The sequence below is a fragment of the Paroedura picta genome, chromosome 1 (genome assembly GCF_049243985.1).
Source record: "Paroedura picta isolate Pp20150507F chromosome 1, Ppicta_v3.0, whole genome shotgun sequence".
NCBI lineage: Eukaryota > Metazoa > Chordata > Lepidosauria > Squamata > Gekkonidae > Paroedura > Paroedura picta.
The window spans coordinates 24,196,110-24,220,021 of record NC_135369.1 but is presented as its reverse complement, the minus strand read 5'-3'; the positions used below and the strand labels follow the sequence as shown (position 1 = coordinate 24,220,021).

General features: G+C 49.7%; 1 protein-coding gene across 1 annotated transcript in view; it reads left to right on the top strand.

The window, feature by feature from the left end:
- Nucleotides 1–4,007: 4,007 nt before the first annotated feature.
- The window catches only part of LTBP3 (latent transforming growth factor beta binding protein 3), a 51,546-nt gene continuing 31,641 nt past the window's right edge, over nt 4,008–23,912 (top strand). Inside the window, exons 1-2 of the mRNA XM_077328080.1 lie at nt 4,008–4,613; nt 22,398–22,700. Coding sequence (XP_077184195.1) covers nt 4,340–4,613; nt 22,398–22,700 — 577 coding nt within the window. The 5' untranslated portion in view covers nt 4,008–4,339. The remainder of the gene's footprint in view (nt 4,614–22,397; nt 22,701–23,912) is intronic.

Here is a 23,912-nt window from a genome sequence, read left to right as displayed (position 1 = left end):
CAGAAGGGCTGTTCACCAATTAGAAAGGGTCCATGGCTTGATTGTGGGCCTTTTAACTGGCTGCTTGACGTTAATGTCTGTTGGTCACCTCTTTCCAGGTGCCTCTCCTGAGGGTTTGAAGGCAGGGCGAGATTATTTAAGAAGCAAAGACCAGCAGGTAGCAGAAGGGCTGGTTTTTATACCCTGCTTTTCCTACCCAAAGGAGCCCCAAAGTGGGTAACAAAACACCTTTAGAGAGCACTTAACTTACGTTCTATTAATCTTTATTTTAAAAATTGTGTCCCTCCCCTTTGAATCCTAGGAAGGAATCAGGCAGGCCATGCAGGATCAGCCTAAAGCATCCAGGATAAGTATCTGTCCAGCCGCTGCTTGAAGACTGCCAGTGAGGGGGAGCTCACCACCTCCTTAGGCAGACGATTTCACTGCTGAACTACTCTATGCTCCCCCCCCCCGCCCCAATACCTTGCCAATCTCATTCTCTATGTAGTTTAGACCCATTAATGTGGCTCCTAATCTCTGCTGCCAACAGGAACCTTTCCCTGCCCTCCTCTACGTGACAACCCTTCAAATACTGAGAGAGAACAATCATGTCCCCTCTCCACCACCTTCTCTGCAGGCTGAACGTTCCCAAGTCCCTCAGCCTTTCCTCAGAGGGCTTGGTGCCCAGATACTTTACCCTGTTCCCAGATGAAGAGACTTTTGTCTAAGTCATACCCTTTATTATTCCATTCAGAACCCACCTTCCTCCCCAATGGAGACCCAAAGCAACTTCATTCTGTCCTCACAACAACCCTGCGAGGTATGTGAGGCTGAGAATGTGTGACTAGCTTCCCTGATACAAGTGGTGATTCGAACCTGGGTCTCCCCATCCCAACTTGATATCCTAATCAGTACACAAGGTCTGTATCGTCTTCTTTAACTGGCCATGGCTCTCCAGGGTATCCACGGGAGACATCTCCAGGGTGATGTCTTTCACATCACCTGCCATCCGATCCTTGCCAATACCAGGATTGGAATGCGGGACCCTCTGGGCCACAGCCTCTTAATGTGCGTGCTCTGCAGTAGCCCTTCCAAGTGGCAAGCCAAATTCCATTAAGGAAAGAGACACTGTGGTTGCTGATTTTTTTTTTGGGGGGGGGGGGAGAGAGCAGCTCTTGGTTAACTCATTAACTGCCAAGCTCCTTTATCCATTCTTTTGTGCTCCTTTGGAAACGATTTCTGTTCCGGTTTTCTACCCAAGTGTCCACGGCGGTTCCCAATCCATCATTTTAAACAAACAAACGTGAACAAGAATACGAATACAGATCAATAGTTTCCACCAGCCGTTACGGACATCTTTGCGGCGGCTGAATGCAAAACTGTCAACAAGTATTCGTGAGTGATGGCTCGGATCAAAAGGCAGCACTTTGTGACACAGAGAGTGATTCAAGTGTGGAATTCACTGCCGGAGGATGTGGTGATGCCCTCAGAAATAGAAAAAAGCTTTAAGGGGGGATTAGATAGATTCATGGGGGACAGGCCTATCTACTAGCTATGGCGAGTAAGGGGAACCTCCGCATTCAGAGACACTAAACCTCTGAAAAGCAGAGCCAGGAGGCAACCTGAGGGGAAGGCCTCAGCTTGTATGCCCTGTTGTTGGCCCTCCAGAAGAACTGGTTGGCCACAGTGTGAGACTGGATGCTGGACTAGCTGGACCATTGGTCTGATCCAACAGGATTCTTCTGTTCTTACGGATGCGTTCCAAGTGAACATTCAGGATGCAGGTGGCGATTATATATTCATGTTATTCACACTCCCCCTTTCTAACTGAGACTTAGTGGATTACGCAGAGGTAGTCAATATGGTCAACAGGGTGGGGCATCTGAGAAACAACGCAATAGGATTTGGGAACCAACCAGAAATAGGAAACAGAGATATGGAGCAAAGCACCAGTATTAACATGGCCTATTAAATTGCTGCAGTAAATAAATTGCTGCAGTAAATAAACAGTAAATAGCAGGATCCTGCTTACCGCAACAGGCAGTGCAAGTGATATATAAAGCATGTAAACCACGGTCCCTGACCCTTTACCAAGTAACTCTCTGAACCCTTTAGTTACAGCCAAGCTCTATTAACTATGAAACAGAAGCCCTCTTGAATCATTCAGTTTTGTACAGTCTGCGGAAAGCAGACAGAGCAGAAGTCTCCTTGGCCTTATCATGAAGGCCATCCCATAATGTCGGGGCACATGTATGGGCACTGATTGAGCTTGCCCATTTACAGGTTGGCACCTGAAAGAGTTTTCTGAGATGATGATGGGGAATGGGTATAGAACTGAGGTCACTGTGGTGGGCATGGAACTTTCTGGGCTTGAAATGGGGGTCACTGTGGGTGGGCAGGAAGTTGTGAGTTTCCTGCATTCTGCAGGGAGTTGGACTAGATGACCCTAGAGGTCCCTCCCAACTCTATGATTCTATGTTATGACCTTACAGCATCTCTGGAACGTATCCAAAGCTCCAGGATGGTATTGTAGGAGACGGGAGGGGGATAAATTCACAGGGACTTTTCCAACACAGTACTTTGTGGCCTGGGGGGGCCTGCCACTCCATACCATAGTTGCCGTACTTTCCATAGAATTTTCTTGGCAAGAAAACGGGGTGCTTTGCCAGGTCCTTCCCTGTGCCTCTGTAATTGGCCTGTGGGGCATGAGTGCCGCAGTTCCCCCCCTCACCACGTTGAGGAATACAGTAGGACTTCAAGGGGATGACCATGAACCAACTAAAAGAAGCAGTCAGAGACAGGGGCGCATGGCAAAGTCTTTCCTATAGAATCGCCGATGGTTGGACTGAACGGATGACATCATCATTTGCAACACAACGCCTGTGCGTTCTAGTAGGACATGCACGTGAGACAGCGCTGGTCGGGGGAGGGGTGCCATGGAGCGCCAAAATGTCTGGAGCCAACTCGGCATGAATCACTGCCAATTTGTTCCCACTGGTTTCTTTATCGTGTCAAGGGTGGTTCCCCCCCTTTTTTGTCCCCCCCCCTTGGGGCTGGTTCGTACATGTACCTGTACAACACTCATCCCTGAGTGGCTGTCAGCCAAACCAACTTCCTTGGACAATAACCGGGCTTGAGTTCAGACATGAAAGTTCGTGGTGAGGGATCCGCGCCAGATTAATTCACGCATGCCCCCTTGGTCCCCTCTGCTGGTCATCTTTCATTCTCGGTTCCCTGCCAGTCTGATAGGCAGGATGAGAGTGCCCAAAGGGCCAGGTTGTTAGTGTAAAACACACTTTTCACACCCACAGTGCTTTAGGAATTAACGCATGCAGGGGGCAGCCAGGATCACTTCTCAAACAAGCCAGTTCCCTTTCGGGATTGCTGGCTGGTTCACACGTTCCTTGGGGGGGGGGGGGACAACTGCAAACCTCACCCCTCTCCAGAACTCGATGGAAACGTGCTGAGAGACTCAAAAACTGGGGACTGCTTTATGACACTGTTTTACAAGTCTAGGTCCTAATAAAGGCTCCCCCCCCCCCGTTGGATTGCATGGTCCTAATTAGGCGGACTGATAAATGCCAATAGCCTGTCCGCGCAGCTGTCGGTCTGCCAGGAGAGTTGAATGGAACCTCCATGGACAGAGGCACAATACCTCTAAAATTAATCCTAGCTGTGAAGGGGCGGGGGGGCAGGGCTGTTCCTATGCCTTGCTGGCTGGCTGGCTTCCGACAGCCTAAGGTTGGGAGCAGGGGGCTGAGGCTGTGGTCCGATTAGTAAGGTCTAGCGCAGAAGCGGCGCATCTCTTCCAGAGAGAGCGGACTGAGGCCCATAACTTTCCGCCAGTCTCCCTCCCTCTTCACTTTCTGTCCTTCCAGCGGTTGTTCGCTCTTCTTTCTTTCTTTCTTTCTTTCTTTCTTTCTTTCTTTCTTTCTTTCTTTCTTTCTTTCTTTCTTTCTTTCTTTCTTTCTTTCTTTCTTTCTTTCTTTCTTTCTTTCGCGCGCCCCCTGGCGGCGCGTCCCGGCGCGGCTCCTCTCCCCCGGCCAGGAGCCGCCTCGCTTCTCCTCTCTTCGCCTCTCCTCTTCTCCTCCTGCCGCCGGCGCGGCGTCTCTTGGCGGCGCTCCCAAATTCCTGCCCCCGGCCGGAGATTGGCTGCGAGGCGAGCAAGCGGGCCCGGCGGAGCGAGCTTTCTCCAGCCTGGCAGAGGCGCCCGGCCCGGCCCGCCCGGCCCTCCTTCGTCGCCCGCTCGTCCGCCTTGAGCGCGGCGCCTCCGGTGCGCCCCGTCGGGGCCAGGCGCGCTCGGCTGCGCTGCTCGGCGGCCGAGCGAGTGGGCCTGTCCTTCGGGGCGCGGGATGCCAAGATGCCCCCGCGGGGACTGGCCGTGCTGTGGCTGCTGGCGCTGGGCTGGCCGGGCGCTGCCTCCGCCGTCGCCGGCGCCTCGGCCGCGGCGGGCCCCTCGGAGCGGACGGCGCTGGCGCGGGAGCGCTTCAAGGTGGTCTTCGCCCCCCTCATCTGCAAGCGGACGTGCCTGAAGGGCCAGTGCCGCGACAGCTGCAAGCCGGGCTCCAACATGACCCTCATCGGCGAGAACGGCCACTCCATGGACACCCTCACCGGCTCCGGCTTCCGCGTGGGTGAGCAGGCGCCGCGCCGGGGCGGGCGGGCGGGATGGATGGGGGCCCGGCGAGGCTGCCCGAACTCGCCCGTCGGGGGCTCAGCCGCCTGGGAGGGGGAGCGCCATGCCCATGCCTTCAGTGCCCCCCCTGCCATCGGGTGCTCTCTGGGGGAATGGCCTCCCTTCTGCCCCCCACCCCGGGCGCAGAGGGCACCGTTCCCCTGGGCAGGGCTTCTTGGAAAACAAGCGCCGGCGAGTCCCGCCAGCAAAGGGTTAAGCCCTCCGTCTAGCCCTTCAGCTCTGACAGACAGTCGCTCATCCCGTCTCCCTTCCGCAGGGAGGTGCGATCACTCCTCTGCCCTCTCCCTGGCTCTGCTGCCCACCCAGGACCTGGGCATGGCGTTCCCTTGCGCCTGGGGGATCCCACGCAGGCCCTTCAGAGGGGCAATGCCAGACCCACTGCCCCTCGGGGTCTGGGGAAGGGTGCCTGGACACGAAAGCTCATGCCTTGAATCAAACTGTGTTGCTCTTCAGGGTGCCTCTGGACTCTAAAGTTTGTTGTGCCCCTTCAGACCAATGCAGCTATCCTCTTGAATCTGTCCCCCCTGGAGGAGGCCTAGTCAAGCGCAAATGTCCTCTCCCCCCCTCAAAAAAAAGCTGTGTGCTTTTATATGCTTCCTTCTGGACACGGGTGGTGCCCCGGGCCCCTCCTGCTGCAGGGTGCTCCACTTGGCCCGCTTGTGAGATAAGGCACAGGCTGCTCCAGTGAGCCTCCCCTCCCCTCCCCTCCCCTCTCCATTCTCTTTCCCGCTCTCCCCCCTTGCCTGTTCTTCCCTCAGCTGCTTTTGGCTGGCGGAAAACCTTACCTCATGTCCCGGCCCGTCTCCTGGGGCCCGACAGCCTCAGCGTGCGGCGGCTGAGCTCAGAACCGTTAGCCAACTGTGCACACAGGCAGATCCGCACTGGTTTGCTGGCTGAGACAAACCCGCGCACGCACATGCACCCACGGGGCCCCAAAGCCTTGGCTGAGGAAAAGCAACAGCCAAGATGATTTGGGCAGCGAGCTGAAGCTTCAGCCAAAGTTGGCCTGTGGCTCAGCCCCAGAACGGCTCAGCTTTCAGTCTGGACCGTGGAGCGTTTCAGCCCCAGATTCCCAGGGTCCTTTCTCCTGCCGGTTGCAGGTGGCATGGCCAGCTTCCGAGCGGCACAGAATTCTGCCTCTTTGGGCAGGTGTTCCAAGAGGTGTTGTGGCCTTTCGATTTGAGGGCAGGCTGAAACATATAAACAAGAAAAGGCGGGGTGGGAATGCCGGCTCAGGGGTGGACCATCCGCCAGGCCAGCAGGAGGTCCCAGGTTCAGCCTCTGGCCTCTCCAGTGATAAAAAGATCCAGGCAGGTGTGAGGGTTGCTTCCATCTGGATAGGCCCAGGGTCTGACTTCGCATCAGGCAGCTATTCATATGTCCACTGGGCATGAGGAACAAGTCATGCGGACGGAACAATGGCCTTCAGTAAGTTCTGAATTAAGTTCCGTGCCACAGTGATGCCCAAGAAACCATGCCCCAAGGGCATTTCTGAGTCACTTGAGACTTTGCCGTCTGTAGTGGCCACCCAGGAGCCACTCTCCCTTTACCCCTTCATTAACGGCCTTCTGTGTGCACCACAGTCCTGCTTGAGTTGTTGCACTGGCTAAGTGGGAAAATAGCTGTCTGAAGGCTTTGCCACACAGCCAGAGCCATTCTGCTCAGTGCACAAGGCCCCTGCGGCGCGTTGGTTAAGCATGTGTGAGACCCAGATTCTACTCAGCCATGAGGCTTGTTGGATGACCTTGGGTCAGTATAGGGGTGGTCAAACTGTGGCTCTGCAGATGTCCATGGACTGCCTGCGGGCAGGGGCTCATGGTCATTGTAGTCCATGGCACCTGCAAAGCCACAGTTTGGCCTCCCCTGGGTTAGTAGCTTTCTCCCAGCCCAACCTACCTGACACCATGGTTACGAGAATGAAAAGAGGCAAGGAGGACCATGTATACCACCCTGAGGACTTCGTAGGAAAAGAGGGATAAAATGCAGGAGACAGCTAGGAAGGAGGAAAAATTAAGCTAAATAGATAAATTATTTGCATCTGCATTAGTGTGTGGTACATTACAATGAATGTTGACTTTTAATACTCCAATGGCTTTCTTCTTTATGAATGCCATAAAAGCAATTGGAGCCATAAAAGCAATGCCTCCCTAAATTGTGTTGAATATTGCATTGACCAATTTAAGAATATTTGTGGTGACATAATCCAGAATCCATAGATGGCTTACAGCCCACAGCTGGGTTACTCTGTGAGTCTTCTGGATGGCCCACTGGATCTCTCCCTCGTTGTTATGGAAAAAGAGGGAGGGAGAGAAAGTCAGTGCTGAGGGGGGGGGGAAAACTAAGAACTCAAGAACTATGACAGCCTTTTTCAACCTTTTGACTGTGAAGGAGCCCCTGAAATAAATTTTGAAGCTTCGAGAACCCCAAAAAGTGATGTCGGCTGGCCTTGCCTCCCTGTCACACACCCCGGAAGTGACATGTCACCGGAAGTGACACGTCACCGGAAGTGACACGTCACCGGAAGTGACACGTCACCGGAAGTGACACGTCACCGGAAGTGACATCACCACCCTTTGCTCTCCTTTTGCTCCTCTCCGCTATACCAGCTTGGTGTAGTGCTTTGGAGCGCCGACTTCTAATCTGGTGAGCTGGGATTGATTCCCCGCTCCTCCCCAAATGCAGCCCCACATGGGTGAACTTGGGCTCACCACAGCACTGATAAAGCTCTTCTGACGGAGGAGGAATATCAGGGCTCTCTCAACCTCACAGGGTGTCTGTTGTGGGGAGAGGAAAGGGAAGGCAGTTGGAAGCCACTCTGAGATTCCTTCAGGTAGAGAAAAGCGGCATATAATAACCAACTCTTCTTCTTCATCATCTTCACTACTACTATGATGACTCTGCCTCATGTCGGCTTGAAAGAATGGAAGGAGCTGAGGAGACAGCCCAGACCCTCTCCCCAATACCATGACACAACTAACTTTGATTTTTACACCCATGGCCTACCCACTGCGCCCTCTGGACAGCCAGTTCCATAGCTTGTGGCCAAGTCCATTAAGGTAGGAGGGGAGCTACCAGGCGGTCCATTGACCCCTGGTTGGGAGTCTCTGAACTAGGAGCTCCCTGGTTGAAAGGTCCTTTCTGCCCTGAACCAGTCCACTGTAAGGAGTACGGGTATGATTGTGCTGTCTGGTGGTGACCAAATAATGGAATTTATGGACCAATTTCAAGGCAAGGGAGATGCAGAGGTAATCCCCTGTTGCTTTCTCCAGCGGACTCTTGCTTGGTGGTCTCGCTTCCGGCCCTCCTTTAGCGTCTGAGGGCTGACAAGATCAGGCTGTGCCATATTGTTCCTGTTGCAAGGATTGCTGGGGGGAAATATATGCCATTTACGCCACACAAACTGCAAAGTGTTATTATATGGGGGTATATTTTATTACATATGAGGTGAAAGATGAAAAGTGAAAGTTTAAACCGATCGGACAAAAATGTTAGTTGTGGTTTTCTGAACAGGCTCTCGGGATGGACTTGGAAACTTTTAAAGTGTTTTGTTCACATTTATCGAATTCTGCTGCTGCGTGACTGGAGGTGTGTCAATGTGCTCAACACACACACACACACACAAACTGGCAAGTGGTATTGTGTTCCCAGCCGTCTCCTGGTTTTCCCACTTGCTCACAGTGTGTATCACTTTAGCAGCTGGGCTGGAAAATAGCTGCCAGTTTCCTATTAGGAATCAACTGGGGTGGAAAGCTCTTGTGGAAGGCTTTTCATGGCTGACTTTGTGTGCTGGGCAGAGCTTTTTCTGTCTCTTCAGCTTACAGAATCCAAAGGCGGAACTTTGGCCTAGGAGTCCATCTTGCTAGCCAGGACCTGGAGAGGTGGGGCCTCTGGGAACGTACAGAGAGCCAAGTCTCTGAATTAGTCCGGTCTTACGATGCTCTCCTCCTCTCTCTCTCTCTCCCCCTCTCTCTCTCCCTCCCTCCCTCCTCCTACACATCCCGTACTTTAGATGGGAGCTTCCGTCCCCTTTTTTGTACGGCCTTCCGCTCAGTGACTCGGTGTTTGTTTTCCTCACGCAGAAGTCCGAGGTGCCCGGAGTGACCAGAAACCGCAGCATTTGTTGACTTTGCTGCTTGGGAGGGAATTATAGAGAGAGGCCGGTGGTGGAAGGGATGGGGCCGGAGTGGGAAGGAACCTGCCCTCCTCTCGGCTGGCTTGGCTGCTGACTCCCTGCCCCCCCCCCCCACATACTCCTCTCTCTCCTCTCCTGTCTGGTCTAGCCCAGCTTTGCTGAAATCTAAATTCCGAGCTAGAATCTCCCCATGCACAAGTCATTCTTTATGGAACTAGGTAAATATTCTCCAGTTTCCCTTAATATCTCAAGACTTGTCTGATACCTTCAACATGATGCTAATGTGAGCCTCATTTTTGGGTATTTCTGCATGGCTTACATCTCTCCTGCTTTCGCATGAGGGCTGATTCTCTCCTGCTTTCGCATGAGGGCATTTGACCTGCGGAGCCACCTGGGGCATTTTTTGTCCCTTTCGGGACACCGTAATCAGGAGAAGCCAGGCCTGGACAGCCAGACTCTTCCCTACCATGTGGGCCTGCCCAAACAGAGGGCCCAATGGTTCCCACAGCAAGGAAGGGAACATGGAAGAATCCACATTCCCTTGCCATGGGGCAATAGAGACCCTGAGTCAGACCAGCCCGGCACTGATATCATCTGGAAGCAGGCCCCGCAATCAGACTAGCGCTGGCCCGGGCCTTAGTCCTTGTGTGGAAAAGGTACAAGTCTCACAGGTGACTCTCAAGGGACTTTGGATGCCGTTGGCCCTTGGGGCCATCTGTCTGGTATGAAATTAAGAGATACAATTTTGCTGTGAATTCCTCTGATGGTTCCCGGTGCAGAACTTACTGGTAGTGTTATGGGTAGCTATTGCTGTGCCCCTGCATCTGCAGATTTCCTTTGCTATCTCATGCTGTTTAATATCCATATGGAAGATGCTACCAACGAATATTTCAGAATACAGTGCCGTTGGAGGGCAAGAAATTGGCTTGTTGCAGGTGAAGTCGTACTCCTGAAGGAAGAACAACTTTGTAATTGGGGGATGGGGGTGTAGTCTTTGATCCAAATTTGCACTTGAGGAGGCTGATAGCACGTAGCGCCTCCCGGCAGCTTCAGTGGTAGTCTTACTTTGAGTATGTGGTGTGGCCACAGCGATGTATGCATACACGACATCTAGGCTGGATTACTATAATCTGTTTAACATAGACCTGCCCTTGATGACTGTTCAGAAGCTGCTGTTGGTGCAGAATGCGGAAGCCAGATTGGCGACAGGGGGCTCCTTTAGAGAATGACATGCATTATTATTTTATTATATTTATTATATTTTGATTTATTACCCGCCGCTCTCAGCTTCAAAAGAGGTACGCTGGCTGCCACTTACCTTCCAAGCTGAATTCAAGGTGCCAATTTAGACCCTGAACAGCATTGCACCACGATGTCTGTAGGACCATCTGATTCTGTACGTTCCTGTCGGTCAGTTAAGACAGACTGCTACAAAATGCAGGGCCTCTTTGGTTGTGACACTACAGTCGCGGAGTTCCTTCCACTCAGCTGTTCATGTGCCGCTGGACTTGATGAACTTCTGGCATTCACTAAAGATGTTTCTGTTCCCCTTGGCCTTTTATTTAAACAGTCTGCTGATTCACGGTCTGTTCTTTTGGCTGCCCTTGTGTTTCTGTTTGTTTCTATTAGGTCCTTAAGATAGTTTATATTTCGGGATTTCCAGTTAATCATTTCCTTCCCTTTGTGGTGCAGTTTCGTGGAGGCTGAAGCCTAGAGAGGCTTCCCAGCTGTGAACAGACCACAGGCTGTAGGTCTGCTGTGGAAGAGCCCCGCCAGGGCGTGTTTTCTTCTGTAGACTTTGAGTGGGAGCCAGCAGGGACCCTGGTAGCCCACAGAAGCAAGTGGGCAGAAGAGGGTAGCAGAACGGCATCTTTTCCAAAGCAACAGCTGACTGGTCTGGTAAGGCTGCCCTGTGAGGCAGTGCAGTACAAACTTCTCAAGATCTGGGTGAATTGTGGATCTTGACCTCTGACACACTTTTGAGCATTTATTTATCATTTGGCAGAGTCACACAGAGAAAGCATCCTTCACACTATTTCTCTCCCTTATATATTTGGGAAACAGCCTCCTGGGAGGAGACTGTCCAGGGCTGCAGCCACAAGGCTTCTAGCAGGCAAGGAGGGAGGGTGGGACCTGGAGGGGGAGGGCCAATCAGGGTGGACCTGGATGAACAGAGCCCCAGACAGTCTCCTCCCAGGAGGCTACTTCCCAAATATATAAGGGAGCAAAATAGTGTTAAGCATAATATAAACTACGTAACCAAATTGATGCAAAGGGTATGCAGGCCAAGTGGGCAATCCCCCTAAATATTAATATCTCAATTTCAGTCCACTCAGTTGCAGGTGGGGAGAGTTCAAAGAGCTCCCTCACATCTCCCTGGAAAGAACAATGCTCACATTCCTGTGACAGATAGAAAATAGTTTAGCCGACTGCATCACAATCACATTCAGGGTCTGGTATTCTGCCTCCTTTAAACAATAGGTCTGCACAACTGCCAAAGCCTGCTTGTATTCTATTAGCCATCTTCCACATTTTGCATGGCAAGGCAAATTCTGTGGGCCTTTCGTTGGTGTTTATCAGGTTATGGATATCCGGTGGACCTGTTTGCATCCACGTTCCCTAGATTGAAATTTTGTGACTGCGGGATTTGTGTAGATCTTATTGCATGGTGCCAGGACTTTGGTCTGGATGGACCCACATCAGTCATGTCCTTGTGGAAATGTTTGTTCTCTATGTTCTTTCTATACTCATGAAGAAAAACATCTTGTCCTTGGAGATGCAGGGAAGCAACGTGGCACGAGGCCGTTAGCAAAAAGGTCATAGGAGGTCTAATACATCTGCTGATGGTTCTCGTTGTTGCCTTGTGTTGGACATCAAATTTGTGGATACAGGGGCTATTGAGCCACACTAACACACCATATTCTGCAGTACTATAGGCCAGCCCCAAAGCTGAGCATCTAAGTGTTATAGCAGACGCCCCCCAAGTTGTGCCACATCATTTGGGGAAAATGTTGTTTCATGTGAGAATTTCGCTGCTGCATTTGTAAGATGGTGAAATTAATTCAACAGAAAATCCATCTAAACATCCGGAAGAAGTTCCTGACAGAGCGGTTTCTCAGTGGAACAGGATTCCTCGGGAGGTGGTGGGTTCTCCATCTTTGTAAATTTGTAAACAGAGGCTGGATAGCCATCTGATGGAGGGGCTGATTCTGTGAAGGCTGAAGGGGGTGGCAGGTGACTGTGGATGAGCGATAGGGTTGTGAGTGTCCTGCATAGTGCAGGGGGTTGGACTAGATGACCATGAGGTCCCTTCCAACTCTATTATTCTATGATTCTATGAGTCCACTTTGGAACACAGGGCAATATATAAATTTAAGTAAATGGATAGTTTAAGGTCCTATCCAGGGTAATGCCAAGGTACTTGGGGGGGGGGGTGTAAGGCAGATGACCTGAGTGCCTGTAGGTGTACTTATGCTCTGACCAGGCTCGTCCAAGGCCAGCATAATTTTCGTCAGACTCAGAAGCTAAGCAGGGTTGGCCCTGGTCAGTCTTTGGAAGGAAGACCACCAAGAAAGTCCAGGGTCTTGAGACAGAGGCAGGCGATGACAAACCGTGTCTGAAAGTTTCTTGCTTTGGAAACCCCAGTGGTCACTTGACCCAGTGCACATGTGGAAAACGCCACATCCGGTGGGGATGCACATGTGTCCATATGTTGAGCTGTGGTCTAAACTGGTGATGACCGACTAGGAAAGAAAATTTGTAAATAGCTCAATGAAAATGTTAGCTCAGTGTGCATCAGTGGCGAAAAAGGCAAAATCTATGCCAGAAGCCTCAACTAGGGGTCTTCTGTTTGCTACAAAAAATCCACCCTAATGGCAAAGGGTATATATCAGCCCATGAGAACTCTGTTCTTTGACCTTCTGTTACTGGCATTCCTAGTGATTTGCAGGATTTTCTAACAGAGTTGCATGGATGCAAAGAGTCTGTAAACCGACATTCCACAAAAAGATGGGCTGCAACAATGTCCCTGGTGATGCCACAGCACATCTGGCTGTTACGCACCGGGGCTTTGTCTCCACTGTTATCTATTTCGAGACACCTTGCATCTTCAAGTGTGTGCTACCCACTCGCCCCCAAAATATACCAGTGTAATTATGGATCTGCATAATGCTCAGCGTCTGTCCTCAAGTGTCTGACCTCTACTTGAGATGCCTCAGTTGCATTTCCATAATCTGGACCAGGGGTAGTCAAACTGCGGCCCTCCAGATGTCCTTGGACTACAATTCCCATGAGCCCCTGCCAGCAAAGGCTGGCAGGGGCTCATGGGAATTGTAGTCCATGGACATCTGGATGGCCGCAGTTTGACTACCCCCATGGGAAGCCCTTTAGAAATTCAACTGGGCTTTCTGGACATTGCTGTGACTTTCTGGACATTGGTGTATAACTGCTTGATGGATATGTAAGCAGTGCTTTAGTCCAGAAGAAAACCAACAAGAAGAAGAAGAAGAGTTGATTCTTATATGCCGCTTTTCTCTACCAGGAGGAGTCTCAAAGCAGTTTGCAATTGCCTTCCCTTTCCGCTCCCCACAACAAACACCCTGTGAGATAGAAGAAGAAGAGGACAAGTTGGTCCTTATATGCCACTTTTCTCTACCAGAAGGAGAAACAAAGCATCTTCCAATCACCTTCCCTTTCCTCTTCCCACAACAGACACCTGGTAAGGTAGATGAGGCTAAGAGAAACCTGATATTACTGCTTGGTCAAAACAGCTTTATCAGTGCAGTAGCAAGCCCAAGGTTACCCGGCTGGCTGCATGTGGAGGAGTGGGGAATCAAACCCGGCTCACCAGACTAGAAGTCTGCACTCCTAAGCACTACACCAAGGTGCTCTCCTAACTACTACACCATGCTGAAAGCCAGTTTGATATAGTGGTTGAGAGCAGCAGACTGTAATCTAAAGTAGTGGTCCCCAACCTGTGGGCTACGGACCACATGTGGTCCGTCGACTAATTGGAGGTGGGCCCCGAAGGACGCCTTCTCCCCCCCCCCCGGCCCTTTACTTCATCCTCCCCGGCCCTTTACAACACACTTCGGGTGTCATTGTCTCCCATCACTCCCAGATGGGACAATCTCGTTGCAGAGAAACAAGCTCAGGGTTCCCATTGATTTGTCATTGTCATGAGTTAAAATTTCCATGAAAATAAAATGTTCCTTATGTTCATTGTTGTGGCGTGTCTGTATCTTATTTTGAAGGGATGTTTAAACATTACCATAGCGATCAGAGAGCACTAGGGCAGTGGTTGAGAGTAGAGGAGTAAACTACCCCCCCCCCACCGGGCCTCAGTAAAATTGTCAAGCGTTGAGTGGTTCCCAGTGATAAAAAGGTTGGGGACCACTGATCTAAAGAACCAGGTTTGATTCCACATTCCTTCTTTGCATGCAGCCAGCTGGGTGACCTTGGGCCAGTCACAGTTCTCTCAGAGCTCTCTCAGCCCCACTTACCTCGCAGGGTGTCTGTTGTGGGGAGAACTACAACATTTTAGTCCAATGGCTTCCTCAGAGTGTGCATGCACATGAAAGCTTGAATAAATCTTTGTTGGGCTTAAAGGTTCTATTGGACTCAAATTTTGTTGTGCTACTTCAGACCAACAAATCTACCCACTTGAATCTATTGTTATGGAGAGAGGAAGTGTTTGTTTGTAAGCCACATTAAGACTCCTTTGGGTACTAAAAAGTGAGGGACAAAAAACAGCTCTTCTTTATCATCTGAGCATAGAATCACTGTGGGTGGGCAGGTAGTTGTGAATTTCCTGCATTCTGCAGAGAGTTGGATTAGATTACCCTAGAGTAGTTGTCCCCAACCTTTTTCAGGCTGGGGACTGGTGGCAGCAGGGAGGGCGATTGCCCAGCCGCGCATGCCATGCATGCGCGGCCGAAACATGCAATGCACATGCACCATGCACGGCCGAAAACGTGCATGCATGGCACTTTTGTGCATGCATGCATGCACAAAAGTGCCACACATGCGCTTTTTCGGCCGCACATGCGCACATGCGTGTCCCGGCCACACATGCGCATTGCACGTGTGCGGCCCTGCTTCCCTCTCCCCCCCAGTAAGAAGCTTGCCGGGCTGCAAGCTTGCGGCCTGGGATGTTTCTTACTGTGGGGGGGCGGGGAGAGGGAGCTGCGGCCCAGTGCCAGGGCCTTCGCGGCCCGCCAACGAGCCGCGGCCTGGTGGTTGGGGACCACCGCCCTAGAGGACCCTTCCAACTCTATGATTCTTCTTTCATTTACCTTCTTTTATATATTTTATTTATACCCTCTTTTCTTCCCAATAGAAATCCAAAAGTGTATTTCCCCCTCCTCTGTTTTTATATTCACAACTACACTGTGTGGTAGATTAGGCTGCGAGAAGGAAAATGGCCCAAGGGCACCCAGCAAGTTTCCATGACAAGTGTTGATTGGGGGGGAGGGTTAACCAGGGTTTCTTAGTCTGACACTCTAATGACTGTGCCATGCTGCCTCTCAGCCACTATCATGCATTAGTACCTACCCATAAAACACCATGCAGTCTGTTGCCATTCGATAAATGCTAGCATTTCACTGCATCAGCACCAGGTCTTCAGGCTGGGATAAATATCTGTGGAATTTCCATCAGACATTCTGACTACCAGCCCTAAAAATCACTAGAATAAAAAACCATGGGACTCTAAAAACAAAAGTTCATCAGATAAGACAGGCAAGACCTTGACTGATGGGCTTTCTAATGAACTCCATCCAAACACAGGACAAATATTTCCTAATAGACTTTCTAATTAACCACCCGGACACAGGAAAAGTGCTTCCTAGTTTCAGTCTATCCCCCAGGAGACTCTCAAATAAGACAGAAATGTGATGCGGCCCCAGATTACCAGCCACACAGCTGGGAAAATCCATAACAACAAGTGTCCACTGTATTGACAAAGGGGACTGTATCAATGCAGGTGAAGAAATAAAGATAAATAAGGATTCCAACTTCCTTAGACATATACATTTGAATTAGCATGTGACTGACAAACAGAAATAAGTGCTGAATGCACACAGTTCATTCATAACCTCTTAGATACCAGCTAGAGGATACAGAAGTAGTACTTTCATTTCTGGAAAGTATGCGCTAACCTATGGGCCTAGCAGCCTGATCTGGCAACCTAGCATCTCAGCTGACTTTCCAGAAACAGCTGCCAAAGCTAAAATGATGAAGAATTTTACTGCATTTTAAAACGAGCCTACTCACCGTGGAATAAAGCTTTTGCAAATGGTGGGATGTGGCTCTTGCACAAGGTCCCAGGTTCAAGCCCCGATTTCTCCAAAGAAAAGGATCAGGAGGCAGGTGATTGTATTGTTTATTTGTCGTGTGGCACGTGTGTAATATAGCCAGGAGAGCTTAAGGCTATCCAGCTGCCGAACAGGAGACATTCAGAAGTGATTTTCCCTTACCTGCGTCACAACCCTGGCATCCCTTGGAAGTCAACCTTTAAGGGCTAACCAGGGCTGATCCTCCTTAGCTTCTGAGATGTGGCAAGATTGGGCTTGCCTGGCCTATCCACCATTACACACACACACAGGATAATGCACTTTCAGTGTGCTTTGGCAGCTGCATTGTGCATTGAAAGTGCATTATCTATTGTGTGTGGAATGGGCCCAGGTCAGGTGCAGGTAAGTGTGAAAGAGATGGGCATGTTACATAACGTTACAGAACACAGTTGAAAAGAAGATTGGGTCAAAAGAGAAAAGGCTCCAATCAGAGTGAGCACAGACCATGACGGACTGTTGATGAACTGGCAATGTGGGCAGAATCTGAATGAAGTGCATCAGACCGTAAGGAGAAACACTTGCTTTTTGTAGAGAGCTAGATATATAAGCCTGCCTACCAAATGTAGATTAGTTAGATCTATCATATTTCCAATAGCCACTTATGGCTGTGAAAGTTGGACGATGAAAAAATCGGAGAAGAGGATTCCTTTGAACTTCTGTGGGTTCCATGGACAGCAGAAGTCACAAACAGGGAAATACTACAGCACATAAAGCCTGATATGTCACTGGTAGGCAAAATCACAAAACTCCAGCTCGCTTATTTTGGGCATATCATGCAGTGATGATGCTAGGACTGGTCAGTGGAAAAAGGAAACCGGGGCTGAGTCTGCACCCATGTTTTTTGGTGGCTTGGTCCTGCTGTTTTCTATTCGAATCAGACTCGGATCTTGGTGGAGATCTACAACAATTATTTCCTCGACTGGAAAGAGCATTAACCCACCTGCTATAATCTGCACCCAAATAGACTATTCTCCCTGGAAACCAGAAAAACCTGATTACTGAGAGTTTTTTCTCCCCTCTCCTTTGGTTTGATTGGTCTCTGCTGATCGTCTGGTTTCCAGCAGGAGCAGCCCCTTGAACTTCTGGTGGTTCCATTGCACTAAAGGGGGAAGCTTTAGCAAACTGATAAGCATTAATATCAGAAGTAAAGATGAGCTGTTTATTGCTTCACGGCTTCAGGGGGCGGTGGGGTGAGAAATGCTCCCCAGGCTGCCCTCTTTGTGGGGTTTTTTTTAAAGCGAAGTGGGTGTTTTACACTGGGATTTTTTTATTTAAAAAACAACTGTGTGGAGGTATTTTGTCCCTTCTCCCAATCTGCTGCCTGTGTTTGAGTGGGGAACACTTTGGAAAAAGTCAGTGAATGTTCTTAGTAGGGCCACAGGCAGCCAGTTCTAACTGGCTCAGTGAGTCAGCTGTTTACCTTACAACCTCAACTTTATGGGTTCAAGGATGCATATGGGTCTTTTCCCCCCCCATGCAGGAGTTCTATTTAATTTTTTTTACTTTGAAAATTACATTTTAAAAGGGTGTATTTTAAAAACATGAGCTGTTCAAAAGCAAAATAAATAAATAAAAACTCCTGCTTGGGGAAAAAAGACCCACAGCCTGCCTTGAATTCATAAAGCTATGGCTTCAAGGCACGTGCTTTACCCACTGAGCTAACTTGGCTAAGTTTGCTGCCTGTGTCCCTATTCAGAACATTCACGGACTTTTTGCAAGCGTTCCCCCACCCTGCCCAAACACATGCAACAGATTGGGAGAAGGGACAGCTGAAGACAACCACAGGTTCATCTTTAACTCCTTCTGATGGGAATGATTAATGCCAGGAAAAGCAGAAAAATACTTCCACAGTACAGGAGTTTAGGCATAATCAACCAATCAGGAGAAACCTCAGCACAATGTCAGTGCTGGAGGTGCGGCTGCAGCAGGTGGGGAGGGGAAAAGCTGAATGAAGCAGCTCATCTGCACCCAGAATAGAGTGCCATGGGCTCCCATTTCTCTGGTGAAGCATGGAAAATCCACTCTTGGATATTCCAGAGAATAAGTCCTTTGACTTCAAGGTCAGTGCTCACCTGTGCAGATGAGGGGGGAAATCCCGACCGGAAATCACTATCAAGTGTAGAAGGCTTTGGTTTATCTGAACCCAACCAGCTTTAAAAGCCCAGTGCGGATAAGCCCAAGGCTGACAACACAATCAGAATGGGCACCGGCCATAACACTGCACAGCCAGGGAAGGCGGTGCGGGATTGAGGATTGTGGCGGCCAGTGTGCCATGAGATTGCGAAGAGTCGGACACGACTGAATAGCTGACGATAAGAACAACAGCCATCATTGCAAGCTTCTCTTGAGTCCGAACCTGCAGATGAATTCCAAGTTAGGCAGGAGTCCCCTTTTGAAAGTCTTCTGCTAAGTTCTGCAAGTGTACTATAAAGCCAGTGGCTCTGTCATTATTGTGGGGCAGTGAACAGGAACACTCTCTGAAGTAGGCATATCTGGGCTTCGGTGCTTAAATGTGCTGGGAAGTCTCACGTCAGCTGCTGAAACTCCGCCACAAGTGCAAATGGGAGCATTTGAGGCTACCATCCAGTGAATGCAACCCAGCTGGCATTTGAACTTCAAGAGTCTCCCACTTCAGAGTGGAGCGAAGCTGAATAATGGAACCAATCTCTGCAGAAGGTTTTTTTACCGAGCTGCTGAATTTATTCCAAGCAAACAGAACAAGCCGTGCGTTGCCAGGTATCTCGGTGACCATGGACGGCTCTCCAGAGCGAATCTGAAAGGACATTTGCAGAAGTAAAAATAAAAAATCAAGACCTGGCAATGTTTTGGAATTTTAAGTCCAAAAGTTACAGCTTGGTGTAGGACATTTTAAAACAACAACAGCGTCTTCTGTTGGGGGATTTCTTAGCGGTAATGTTAAACGGCTGTTGACGGAATTTGGTAAAGAACTTTGTGGCACCTTCAGGATTTAACAGTTTTACTCGGTTGATTTTGCAAGAATAAGCATGTTAAAGCTGAATCTTAAGTAGGGTTGCCAACTCTGGATTGGGGAATCCAGAAATCCTGGAGGTTTTGCCGGTGGCTCTTGAGGAGGGTGGGGTTTGGAGAGGGACGTCAGTAGGATACAATGCTATGGAGCCCACCCTCCAAAGGAGCCATTTTCCCCAGGGGAATTCCGTCTAAACATCCGGAAGAAGTTCCTGACAGAGCAGTTTCTCAGTGGAACAGGCTTCCTCGGGAGGTGGTGGATTCTCCATCTTTGGAAAGCCATCTGATAGAGGGGCTGGTTCTGTGAAGGCTGAAGGGGGTGGCAGGTTACAATGGATGAGCGATAGGGTTGTGAGTGTCCTGCATAGTGCAGGGGGTTGGACTAGATGACCCAGGAGATCCCTTCCAACTCTATGATTCTATGATTCAATATTTCAGTCTCTCCCATTCCGATTTTATAAAGCCCCTTAAATCTAAGTGCTACCATAGTAGGGAATATCAGAGGAAAAGAGTGGTTAGACTGAGAATAGGCAATGTTATAATTTGGAGGGGAGATTACTTGGTAGTGTGTGATCCCCTCCCCTGCTCTCCACCTAGTTGTGGATCAAGCCCACCCAAGATTTCTCCGTGCTCCGAGTGTATTTTTTCAGGATCTTTATAATTAATGTGTTACTGGGAAGGGGGGGGGATACATCCTCCTTAGCTACCACGGCTGGGCCATGATTTCCTAGTTTAAAAGGTATGTGGGCAAATTTTTAAATGTTATTTATAGAAAGTGTTCGTTATAAGCAAGCAAAGGCTTCTGAACTTTAGGGGGAAGGTAAAGGCAAGTTTTGATTGTACATATAAGACACCAACAATTCGTAGGCATCAGACACACAGACACCTTGGACTTGGTGAGACAGTTCTAGAAGTTTCCGGTGGTTCTGAGGAAATGGCTGAGGCGTGTGGGCATTAGTCTGGAGCCCCACCTGGAAACGTGGCAGCAGCCACATTGAGGGAGGAAGTCTGTCCATGGGCCTGGCCCTGCTAGGATAAATATCGAGGAAACCGAACGATTGAGAGGTCTTTCATGCACATGTTTATATGCCTGGCAAGCCTGGCCCACCTCCCACCTCAGACCTGAGGTATGCAATGGATTGCCTTACTTTGCCTGGGAGGTGAAGGCATTTATTTGCAAATACACACGGGGAAGGACCTTTCCTTGCTGGGCTCTGTCCTTATTTGTTTTGTGAATGGAGACATTTGGGCAGAGCTACCAGGAACCGGCTGACAAGTGCCCAGGGAGGGGCCTGTGTGCTGGAGGGGTTATTTGCCAGGTTCCTGGCAGCTGACTCATTCGGGGCTCAGATTCTTCAGACAGGCTGAACTGTTGTCATAACCGGAGCCTCTTCCGTGGCAAAGTCCCCAAAGTGCCGGCGGCTTAATCAGACCAATGAAGCATCTATTCCCCGCCCTTCTGTCTGGGGGCGGTTTATGCAGTGATTTGGCCCCCAGGGAAGGGACATTCCTGGGTCATTTATGATTGGCAGCTGTCTGGCACAGAGCTGTTGACATATTTAAATCCAAATATGTTCCCTGTTATACACCTGTCTCTCTGTGTCTACAAACACACAAATCTTCAAAGGGCTGCTTGCTCTTTGCTAGGGTCGGGCCTGGTTCTCATGTGTGGGGAAATGGGTAGGTAACTGGGACACTTTATCCCAAAGGATTTTATTAAATGCAGAACACTGGATGTAGCAAAATACAGCACTGTAAACTTGTTTCTTTTAAGTTTGGTTTTTCTTGCTAGCTGATCCTGTCAGGTCTCAAAAGCTAAGCAGAGTTGGCCTTGGCTAGAATTTGGATGGGAGACCACCAAGGAAGTCCAGCGCAATGCAGAGACAGGGAAGGGCAAACCAGCCCTAAATGTCTCTGGTCTTGAAAGTCACCATAAGACAGCTGTAACTTGACTGCACTTTATATGCACACAAAGATCAGAAGGAGTAGAACAGACTGGGCTGCACCATGTTAAACTGTAGGTGATGAAATTCAGTTTTGCATGTTCCTTTGCATTAAAAATGGCCTGCAAGAAGAAAACTAGCACAGTTTGTTTGTTATACTGCTTTTGTGCCTACTGTGAGTTCTTAATATTCCAGGAATGTTCCAAAATACTGCCTGGCGGATTTATACAGGTGTGCCATGGGTGTGTCATGAGGGCATGGAAGTGAGATCGACATAACATCTGGCTTAATGATGCCATGCATATGCATTGCAACAAATAAGTAGTAATTTTTTTTAAATTGCGGCCATCGTGGGACCTTTAAACAGCTACCAGATATGCCGGGGGGATTGGTTGCCTGAAGTGATTGACAGGCCAACGCACAAGAAGTATAAGGCACATTGCTCTCTCTTCTGCCTTTTTCTTCCGCAAATGAGGAGGGTAAAACATGTGAAAAGGTGGCTGAAAAAGGCGAGACAGCTATAAGGTGAGGCGCAATATAATATTGCGCATTTGCATTCAGCAGACATTTCGCTATTTTGACCGATGTGCGGAAATTCCCACCTTTTCCTGCAGTTCTCCACCTGAAGTTTGTAATGTTATAATCCATTCTACCATCTCATCCCTACCTCTGCATGTGTGAGCCTTGGATTGTGTACTCTTTACTGTGGGGAGGAAGAAGGTGAGGTCCTAATCTTCACAGACCACTAAATTTCAGAGTAATGTTTTTACCACTATGGTACGAGATAACCTTAGCCAGAGATCTGCTGAGCATGTGCAGAGTGTCTATAGGGAAAATATGAAGCCATCTTGTGCCAAATCTGCCGCCTCTGGCCCCCAGAGTTTCTCCAGTGTCTTAGATAGAGAAAGCATGCTAGGACGCAACCAGATACGATCCATGTGTCATGCGCTCTATGGCCTTAGTAAGTTTTTATGTGGAATTTATTTTTGGATTTTGCTACAGTCCAACATGGCTACCAACTTTTTTTGTTTTAGAGAGATAATTCCTGACACTTGCTGCTTTGAGAACCTTTAACTAGAGAGGTCTGCAAATTGTACCTGGGACCTGCTGCACGAAAGCAGATGTCCTCTGAACATGAGTCACTCACTGCTGGGTGACCACAGCTAACTTGGGTGTCTTCTTAGACATAATGCCCTGTTTGACTGGATGCGGTAGTGGGTGGGTTGTTAGAGGGCCGGCAGACTTGGTTTGGGAAGATAGCTTGTGCCATCTGTGCTAACTCTTCTTCTGTCCCCTCCTCCCCACAGTGGTTTGCCCTCTTCCCTGCATGAATGGCGGCCAGTGTACATCTGGGAATCACTGCCTCTGCCCGCCAGAATTCACAGGTCGCTTCTGCCAGGTGCCAGCGGGTCAGCAGAGCCAAGGACAGCAGGCTCGGGTCTCCAGTGAAGGTCTCCCCATGGAGACGGGTTCCAGCAAGCATGCCATCTATGCGGTCCAGCTCATCTCCGACAGCCATGGCGACTCCTCCTCCGGGCCTGGCTCAAAGGGCACTGTGAGCCACTCCACCTTCATGGTGCCTTTGGGACCCAGCCAGCACTCCTCAGAAGGTACCCCAGTAGAGAAGCTTGAGGGCGTGGAGTGGACCTTTTGCAGAATTGGGCCATATTGAGAGCCAGTTTGGTGTAGTGGTTAGGAGTGCAGACTTCTAATCTGGCATGCTGGGTTTGATTCTGCACTCCCCCACATGCAGCCAGCTGGGTGACCTTGGGCTCCCCACGGCACTAATAAAGCTGTTCTGACCTAAAGTAATATCCGGGCTCTCTCAGCCTCACCTCCCTCAAGGGGTGTCTGTTGTGGGGAGAGGGAAGGGAAGGCGACTGTAAGCCGCTTTGAGGCTCCTTCGGGTAGAGAAAAGCGGCATATAAGAACCAACTCATCTTCTTCCTATGCTTTAACTGGAAACCAAGCCTCAGTTCTAGGAACTTGTGAAGAAATGTGGATCTTTGAGCATGCACAGAGGGCATTTCAGGTCTCAGCAGCAGCGCTTAGTTTCTAAGTGGAGAGATGCTCAAGCTTGCCTGGGAGTCCAGACTCGTAGGGTTGGTTGTTGTGAACAGCCGTTCACTAGAAAGAAGGCACACATGCTGCTGCTTCTCAAAAGCTGCCTTGTCTTGGTAAATAGGCTCCAGAGCTGAGCCCCGACACATGCACACACCCAAAAGCCAGATTACAAGGCTGACCCCTGTGTTCCCTGCTCTGCAGGAATAAATGACTAATTGAAAAGTATGAACCATTGAGCATGTGCGCAATTGGTACTTCTCACCACCACCTTCAGCCCCATTCCTTCAGGCTAAAGGAAAAGACCTTGCATATCTGTCTATACCAGCCTTTCTCAACCTTTTTCTGTTGAGAACCCCACTGAAACATTATTCAGGCTTTGAGAAACTCCGGAAGTGATGTCAGCAGGCCACACCTCCCTGCCACACCCATGGAAGTCACATGACACCAGAAATGACATCATCCATACACTCCCACCAGATGTGACATCACACTCCATCACTCCCGGCTTCCCGAATGCCAGAAATGGCCCAGCAGCCTAATCCACAATGGGGTCACCATTCTAAAGTTTGCTCTTACCCAAAGGCCCACACCCTCCTCTGGTGCAACCTTAGCCCTGCATTACTCCTCGGTACAAGCCAAAACAGAATCCGGGGGTAAACCCAGGCAGAGATAGTGAAGAAAAAGCAAACCGCCCTGAGCCTCCGGGAGGGCGGTATATAAGTATGATAAATAGATAGATAGATAGATAGATAGATAGA